This window comes from Frankliniella occidentalis, unplaced genomic scaffold (assembly GCF_000697945.3).
Source record: "Frankliniella occidentalis isolate FOCC.00 unplaced genomic scaffold, Focc_3.1 Scaffold113, whole genome shotgun sequence".
Classification (NCBI taxonomy): Eukaryota; Metazoa; Arthropoda; class Insecta; order Thysanoptera; family Thripidae; genus Frankliniella; species Frankliniella occidentalis.
In genome coordinates this window covers 616,226-624,933 of record NW_026267241.1, presented here as the reverse complement: position 1 = coordinate 624,933, position 8,708 = coordinate 616,226, and the positions used below count along the sequence as shown (strand labels likewise).

The 8,708-nt window shown below is 46.6% G+C and overlaps 2 protein-coding genes across 3 annotated transcripts in view; one reads left to right on the top strand and one right to left on the bottom strand.

Annotated features, from left to right (window-relative positions):
• Positions 1-1,055: 1,055 nt before the first annotated feature.
• LOC127749968 (DNA repair protein RAD52 homolog) lies at positions 1,056-3,135 on the top strand. The gene is made up of 6 exons (XM_052270190.1): positions 1,056-1,214; positions 1,385-1,544; positions 1,628-1,779; positions 1,855-2,059; positions 2,138-2,666; positions 2,735-3,135. The coding sequence occupies exons 2-6, from the start codon at positions 1,448-1,450 to the stop codon at positions 2,829-2,831; spliced, it is 1,080 nt and encodes a 359-aa protein (XP_052126150.1). The 5' UTR covers positions 1,056-1,214; positions 1,385-1,447; the 3' UTR covers positions 2,832-3,135.
• Positions 3,132-8,708, bottom strand: part of LOC113217820 (homeobox protein TGIF2) — a 19,530-nt gene continuing 13,953 nt past the window's right edge. For both annotated transcript variants that reach the window (XM_026437886.2, XM_026437887.2), the window contains exons 2-4: positions 5,851-6,158; positions 5,325-5,725; positions 3,132-5,229 (exon numbers count right to left, since the gene is read on the bottom strand). In XM_026437886.2, the coding sequence (XP_026293671.2) occupies positions 4,989-5,229; positions 5,325-5,725; positions 5,851-6,158 (950 nt within the window). In that variant the 3' untranslated portion in view covers positions 3,132-4,988. The remainder of the gene's footprint in view (positions 5,230-5,324; positions 5,726-5,850; positions 6,159-8,708) is intronic.

The window sequence follows — 8,708 nt, the reverse complement described above, 5'->3', positions numbered from 1 at the left end:
AGATATGGAAGACACTTGAATATTGTCAAGTCTTTACCACAAATATCGCTAACTAACTACGAAAATGATTTGAAGACGAACACAAAGACCACATAGGGTATTAGTGCGTCTCAATCATTTATATCACTTAATTGTCACTTCTAACCTGAACTTTAAAACTGTTTGCACTATTATAAAGGAAACCTTCAGAAATTTATACTCACATCAACTCTTGTCGATAAGGTGTCACCGAGTCTGCAACCATCAAACGACAATCATTACTTTCCACATCTAATCAATCACACTTCATACATCAACATTTGAATGAGGAAAAGAGCAACACGGAAGATCCAAAATTGAATTGTAACAAATACAAATAGAAACACATGAGGAAGACTTAGGCTATGAGTCCACTGCATGATACACGTGGTCTCGTGGAAACACATCACAATTTCACAAAAGAAATCTTGAACAGATAAGAAATATACTCACGATACCAATTAGATTTTACGCTACTTACTGTGAATTGTTTCTAAATTGGATATACATATTATCAGGCTTACACAGGACTTCACTCTTTGACGTGTGAATGACAAGCAAACACTTCTACATAATCCAAAAGTTTCCTAACTTATTTTCAATATAAGCACCTTCATTACCTTGTTACTCCAACACATGACAAAGCAAATATTAAACGGCAAAATTACTTACTTTTTAGAATTTTTAACACACTTTGCTGTTTGTCTGCCACCCCGAGTTGCAGCGCGAAAATTACAAGTCCAAAACGTAAACAAACACTGTGAGCAACTGTTGCACATAGCACAAAATATTTCAAAGTGTTTCAATCTTTATATTTGCGAGTTTACCGTATTCAAACTTACATTTCCTTTCTTCTTATCATGAAAACTAATTGATAAATTAAATATATTGTCTGTTTTAAAATCTTGAAATATTTGCCATTTTTCGATACTATCGCTATTTGTGACATGGTATTTTGGCTCTAAAAGTGGCCTGAGAGGTAACCCTGGACCCCGAAACTTTTGCCCGCCAAGCTTCCCCCTCCACTTTCTGAAAACCCCGAAGTGGACAGGCCCTGGGCGAAACGTGCTGTTTGTTTACATCTTGAAAGATTTCCTTAACTGCATTGCAAAAGCAAGAATTTCTTCTTAAATTTTGTCCTCAAATGGTTAAAGGCGGATATAAAACGTAACCGTTACGTATTCTCTACTAGTAAGGTAGGGACGATTTGGAGAATACATGGTTGTGTTCTAACCCTTACACAACAATCCAAAGTCTGCAAGTCTTGAGTGGTCTTGAGAGGGGGCGCCCCCCTTAAGCAAAAGTAGATCCGTATTATTTCATTTCGTTTAAAACTTTTAATGAAATTTTGTTTTCTTTGTTTAAGTATATGATCTAATGGTCTTCTCTCCTTGATCAGTTGAAAGCTAGTTGAAAGCAAACTGTCAAAATGGATTTGTATCCAGACAGGCTGCAAGTCATAGACTTGGCCAACAAAGCTTTCGGTGAATCTGGGTGGAGTTTTGGTATATCAAATGTTGCCTTGGGTAAGTAGGTTCTGAGGTAGAAATAAATTTTTAGTTCAGAGGAACTTTTTGTTTTGTGATTTAGTTGCAATTTTTCTCCATAGACTTTATTGATGAGAATCGCCCTGGAGTTTACTCTGCTGGTGCGTCAGCAGTTGTGCGAGTACAACGTGCCAATGGAGTTTACCGGGAAGAAGTAGGATATGGGTGGGGCTCTGGTCCACACAAAGCAGAAGTTATTGCTAGGTCAAAAAAGGTAAACAAATTTGTATATTCTACTAGTATCCAATAAATCTTAAACATCTTTATTACTTAAGAATATTTTTTTAAGGATGCTGTGACAGATGGTTTAAAAGGGGCTGTTATAAACTTTGGAGGGGACATTTTAAAGAGAGTTAATACCACTACTCCTAGGAAGCCAGTTAACTCATTCCCGGAAACTTCTTGTCCTCAAGGGAATGCTCTTTCAAAAACCCCTGTATCAAGTCCTGCTATGACAGCTGTAAAGCCTAGTGCCACCCTCAGAAACTTGAATGGTAAGTGTAAAAAAAAAGTGTTTTATGTTGCAGTATATTTTTGAAAAATTTAATTTAATTGAGAATGTGTTTTGACAGAGGGGCAGGTGACTGGAAATTTACCGTGTGCCCAAGTTATGCCTTCCACCATACCACCAGTAGCTTCAAAAGTCAGCCCAGTTCCGAATAGAGTGATTCCTGTTCCCCGTGTTTCACCTCCTCTGGCCGTGCCATTGCCAAAATCTACATCTAAAAGTGAAGCAAATCTATCAGAAGAGGAACAGGCAAAACGAGAACGCAAAAGGCGTCAAAGATTACTTCAGGAAGAGTTTAGAAAAAAACATCTTTTGGAGCAAGCTAAAAGTCAAGAGAAGCAAGGAAATGCGGAGGGTTCAGTGCCCTCTGAGCAGCCTCGTGTACCTTTGAAGGAACAAGTGTCAAATCACTATTCAAGGCAGCCTCAATCTAGCAGTAGAAATAATCCAGCAAAGGGAAATGCTGCATCTTCCTCTGTACCTGATGATGATATTTTACTTTCAACACAAGACATGGAAGCCATGCTTCAGATTGCTGATGAGACCAATATGTCAAGACGCGCCCCCATTTTATCGTCACCATCAATAGCCAAGTAATTTCTTCAACGTTAAAAAGGACTCTTCTACTTTTCCTTGCTAATTTTCTCCACTTGTTTTACAGTCCATCAGCCTCTGAAGCAAAGCCAGTACCTGGAAAGAAGAGAACTGACTTAAGTAGTTTTGCTTTTAATCCAGAAAAAAAACCAAGAGGATCTTAGAGATAATTATCTGGACTGTAGTAATGAGAGGGTTTACTTAGTAAATTTGTCAATCAAATTAGGTGAGTCAAGATGTTTACAATTTAATTTTCATATGGCTCTCAGTTGTTAAATGAAGGTAGACAAGATGCATTTGACATCTAATTTTCAAGCATCTGTATGCCTTGTTTTTTTTTTTTTATGTTACCTGTATTAGAAATATTCTGTTTAGTTTTGGAAAACTGTCAAGGTTATAATTTACTAATTTGTAATTAAATGTGGTGTATTGTTTGATGAGAGGTTCCGATTAAAAGCAAGAAATCATTTTGATGAGATTTATTTCCTATTGTTGACTATTTCTATCATGGTCTATGAAATTTCCAGATCTTCCCTAGGAACCATTGGTATACTGCACACTTCAATTCCCACATGAATTGTAACTACAAAATAATTGGCACACATCTTTTTATGCCTTTAAGGCACAAAAGATCACATTTAAAATAAGAGAAAAAAAAAAAAAACATTCTACAGTTGAGATAAGTACGCAGCAGCAATGGTTCACAAGGAAGACCAGGGGCTGGCAAAATAATCATTTGACATTTGCAGCTCTGATATGACACTTTCATCCATCTCGCCTTCAACAGCTCTTCATTATCACAAGGAGCTCAATCGCTTCCCATGTACACACCATAACAAGTGATGGGAGAAAGATGAATCTCAAAACAAAACAAAAAATCCGCCTCAAAAAGGGCAGATAGTAATAACAATGTACACAATGGTGACAAATCTAGTAACAATAACCCTACAGATACAATTTAGTGCATGATGGCAAACTGGAATCAGTCACCATTTTGCTATCAGGAAATAAATTGTGCTTTGACATTTTTTTTTCAAACTTCTTATTTTCTAAAAAAAAACAATGTAAAAAAAAGTCTACCTGTAAATTCTACAATTGTATGTTGATGAATTCCAGTACAGACTGCTAAATGACTAATTCAACTTGGCAGTGTAATATTAAGTCGTCCAGCGCCTGTACAATACTCTAATTCAGCTTTTTTGTACTATCATGGATCATTCGAATTTTCATTCTACTAGCTATTACTACTTGTTGAGCCCATTTCAACAGCACAAAGTATATACACATCTTCAAAATCCATTGAGCAGTCATCTGTGAAATTTCTTGTCCTTAACTTAATACTAAACATTGGGAACAACATTATAAAGAGGAAGAAAATCAATTTTGAGCATTACGTAGAAAAATACTCAGCCTTGCATTACCACAACCTGACTACCATTTTGAAGGAGAAGGAAAGCGGTCATGAAAGGATAGAAGCTCAAGGGACGGACCACTTCTTAACAAACAACAATAACGGCCGCTCCAGTAACGACACATAATCACAGGTTTCACTAACTTTAACACTCCAACACTAAAATCAGCCTAACTGATCAAATTTAAAAAGAAAAAAAAACAATTACTTGATATAAAACATGAATTAAAACAAATGGAAAAGTCCATTTCCACAGAGTAAAATTTAATACAATAAACAGACCTTGTAATCAGTTAGAATATTGATAGTTTCAATTACTTCTCGTAAGTTGATAAAAGAACTAGGTACATGCAACTCTATTAAGGTACATAAAATATTAATCAGTTGCAAGTCCATCATAAAGAGACCAGCCTTCCTGCTCACAGCTTACTTAAGGCACCTTGGTTAAGTTTTGAATTTCAAAATAAATATGTGATCCTATCATACACACAAAAAAAAATCATCTTGTCTTTCAAATAATTGTTTAAATTAACTGAAATAGTCAATTACTTTCAAATGTTGACTGGAGGAAAATGCAAATGAAATGCTTGCTCTGTGGCTGTGGGCCCATTCACATTGCAATCACTGAATGAAAAAAAAAGGTTTCCTGACCACAATTTAATTCTTGTCAGCGGATTGTAGCACACACACACATTCTCTCTAAACGTTACTCAAAAGTACGTACCTCAAAAGCAAATCAGTATCACAAGAATGAGTCCAAAGTATATATCTAGTGACTGCACCTCCATTTCAGGCACTTAAGCTTCACTTACACTCAATACAATTATTGACTCCCGGTCATATGTAGACAGAAAGAAAGCAACAAACACAAACCAAACGACAAATGTTTTACGACCCCTGGTAACCAACACTACATTGTTGGTGTCGCAAGTTGCTGCTGTTCCCTTTGGCGCTCCTGCTGTTGCACCTGAACAGCTGCTTCAACTAAAAGGTAAAGACACTTAAACTTATCGCGGTCCTCGACATCATCAGGGGGAGTCGGGGGTGGAGTCTCTTGTTGATGTGAGGAAAGAGGCGTGCAAAGTCGTGTGTTCCAATACTCTGCAGCTGTTTGGGTGATAACATTCTTAGCACTATTTGATTCTTCCTCTCTGCAATAAATTGAAATAAATAACAAAAATTAGAATTTTGCAATTCTGTTTACAAGTATAAGTGTCAGAAAAAAAATAATTAAAAAAGTCCTCACCTTTGGATGTTCAACTGCGGTCGATGCTGGTTGTTATTGTTGAGAGAGACCTTACAGTCGTTCTGATATCCAAATCGAATCACCGAATGGTGATTATGCCAGGGCTGGCTCGAGAGGGGTGAGGTGACTTCCTCTTCGGAAGGCGAGCTGCTCTCGTACTCGTTGGGCGAGTCCTCCTCGCTGCGGTACATGACAGTATCGTCATAGTCGTGGTCGATGCCCCGCTTGCCCGTGCTCCCGGGCGGGCTGGAGCTGGAGGAGCCACTCACTTGGCTGCCCCCGCTGCCGCCGCCCAGCTTCTTCCCCCTCCTCGATATCGTGTAGTTCTGGGGGTCGTTCCCCTCCCGTCTTATCATTTCTGGAAGGACTCTTCGTCTCGCGTTTATGAACCAGTTGCACACCTGAAACAAGTGATGATAAAGAAGTAAGGCAACTGACGCCGCAAACGAGAGGAAAGCAGGACGAAAACCTGGGGCAGAAATCCTCCTTCTCCCATCTCTCCACCCTCGGTGGCGGGGGCACCCACCTGCAGCACGGTCAGGTTGGCCTCCTTCGACAGCGACACCTTCTCGGCGTCGTTCGGGTAGGCGTTGTACCGGTGGTCGTAGAGCCAGCGCTTGAGGATCTTGACGGAGTACTTGGGCAGGTTGCCGCGCCGCTTGCGCGCCACCGAGCTGCTGCTGGACGAGTGGTGCTGCGGCGTGTGCGGGTGGCCGTGGTGCGAGTGCGGGTGCGAGTGCAGCCCCCCGGGGCCCGCCAGACCCACGTCCTGCTCGCCCTCGGACCCGCTGTCCGGGTCGTCCGTACTGCTGGATGACGGGAAGCGTTCCCGAGCTGCCGACAAGAGAGAAGAAACAAAAACGTCAAGACATTTCTTATCACGAGATTAAACTCTGAGCGAGCAACCGCCGCCTCCCCCAGATCCAGAATACGGCGCTTATCGTTGCAGCTCCTTACAACAGGCAATTCGATCCAATCAGCGCGTGTTGGCGTGTGCGTGGGAGTGAGTGAGAGTGAGATTGAGCGAGTGGGAGTTTTGTTTGATAGGGACACATGTGGGCCGCATCATCAGCCGAGCGGTACGGCACGGATATCCAAGTATCGCGTGTTTGGTGCTCGCGGGTCAACCCTCCTCTCGCCCGAGTTTTTATTTTATTATTATTTCCCCCGTTTCACTTCTTTCTCTCCGTCAAACATCACACACCGAGAGTGACACGAACGGACAGCCAGCCAGCCCGCGCCATCACTGTCGACGACAAACGGCGACAGCTTCCTGTCCTCCGCTGTCCACGCCACACCGCCGCCCCCCGCGGCGAGAGCGAGGCGCGGAATGCCGCCGTGGCGTCACCGCGTGCGTCGCATACGGCCGCTCTTCTTCCCAATTTAAGACCCGCGCGAAGGAGAGGAGAGAAGAGGAGAGGAAGGTGGTCAGGAGGACCCCCCGGGGGAGGGGGCACAGGGGCGGCGGGGGTCAGCGGGGCGAGCGCGGGCGTACCGCCGCATCGCGCCGCGCAACGCCACGCCACGCCTGCTTCTCGTCCGTCCGCTATTTCCGTCATGCGGACAGACTCCACCCACCCAAACTGGGTCGACGGCAGCGCGGCGCTCTGCTGCTGCTGCTTCGGCCCGGGTGGCACCTGCCAGCAGGCCCGCCTGCTGCAGAGCCGCCGCAGCTGCGTGCAGGTGCACTCCAGCTGCGCACCTGCCGAGGCGCCCAGCAGCGCCCACCGCGGCGGTGGCAGGTGCCGCGACGGACGCTGCGGCGACGCACGCACCCTGCCCAAGGCCCCCCCAACCCCAAGGCTACTACTCCTTTCGCATAGCGAAAATAAGCTTCAAGCTTAGCACCACGACACGACTGCCTCCCCCCCCCCCAATCCATTGCCACCGGCATAACTTTGTTGCGGAAAGAAGTGCCAAGACATTTGGTACAGCCGCGTTTGGGCCAGGTCCGCTCAGCCATGGCCGCCCGCGAGCTGCTCGGCCACCCACCCACGGCAACTTCGACGACGCGACGGGGTGCTGCTCGCGGGCCGGGCCGGGCTACCCCGACCCGACACCGCCGGACCTTGGCCAGCCCAAACAGACCGACCGGCGGGCGGCGGGGGCAAGTCGCGAATGAATGAAGAAAACCGTGTCACTCAAATCGCCAACTGTACAGCGTTTAACGTACGCGGCGTGGCGCGCGGGCGCGGGGCCGAGGCGCAGTAGCCGAGCCGGGTACAGTGGCGGGCGGCCGAGATAGCCCACATGTAAACACATTTCCGTATCAAACCTCGCGAACATATAATCGGAACGAGAGCGCTCGCGCTCCTCGCCTTCATATTCCCAACCCCGATCAGCTTATCAGCCAACAGTGTTATGCAAAGTGGGACGTAACGACAACTCGGGGCGTGGCGCGGCGCGGCGCGGCGCGGCGAGCCGTCAGCTGTCAGGGCGAGCGCGAGCACAAGAGTCTGACAGCGCCCGGGCCCGGGCCGGCGGCGGCTGTCACCCCGCGTCTCGAGGCACGCGGGCACGACAACGCTATACTGCTTGATCGGGGCGCGGGGACGCCTTCCAATCACCATCACCAACACCACCACGGGGAGCTGGAGCAGCTACAGGAGGGAGGGAGAGGGAGCCTTGTGGGGAGCCGGCGGCAGCTCCCATGCCGCGCGGGGGGTGACGTACCGCACGTGACCGGCGCTCGCCAGGCGCTACTAAAACTGTGTCAAGTTGTTTGTTGCAATCCTACAAGTCGCACGGGCGCGCGCAGAGAGCATTGCGGTAGCGAAGTCGCGGGGCGACGGCGGCGCGAGCGAGAGGAGGAAAGGGACGAGAGGGTCCGCGTCCGCGACGAAGATAAGGTGAGGCGCCGCCGATAGTGCGGTCGGGAAGGCCACCTCCGCGGCCACGGACACCCTATGCGGACACCCACCCGGACGAGAGACACGCCGCTCTGACAGCCGCCGCCGCCGGTGTTGGTGGTCGTGGTATACGCCATGTTGTCACAGTGCACCGCGAGTTAAAGGCGCGTGTGTGTGGTGTGGTGGGAGAACGAGAGGGAGAGAAAGGAGAGGGGGAGAGAGCGCAGGGCACCACTTCTTTCACCCCATTAGGAGTGGCACGCTAACACACACGGGGAGGCGAGCGAGATCGCCGTATGGAAGTGGCTCCCCCCTGCCTAACCAAAAGGAGACCCAGAAATGAAAAAAAAAAGAAATAGTGCCCCCCAGAAGTTTGACGGAAGTGATGCAGAATGAAATGGCATCGAAAAAATAAAAATAAAGAAGTCATTTTGAACCAACCCAACGACCTCGTCCTCCCCATGCGACCACGAACAGCCAACCTTATCGACGCCACGCGACAGGGAAGACCTGACCAGACAGAGGGAGGGAGGGA

Excerpts from the sequence above, each read along its gene's own strand:
- LOC127749968 (XM_052270190.1), top strand. The coding sequence starts at position 1,448 with ATGGATTTGTATCCAGACAGGCTGCAAGTCATAGACTTGGCCAACAAA. Across the intron at positions 1,545-1,627 it reads TATATCAAATGTTGCCTTGG|ACTTTATTGATGAGAATCGC; the intron begins GTAAGTAGGTTC and ends TTTTCTCCATAG. Across the intron at positions 1,780-1,854 it reads TTATTGCTAGGTCAAAAAAG|GATGCTGTGACAGATGGTTT; the intron begins GTAAACAAATTT and ends TATTTTTTTAAG.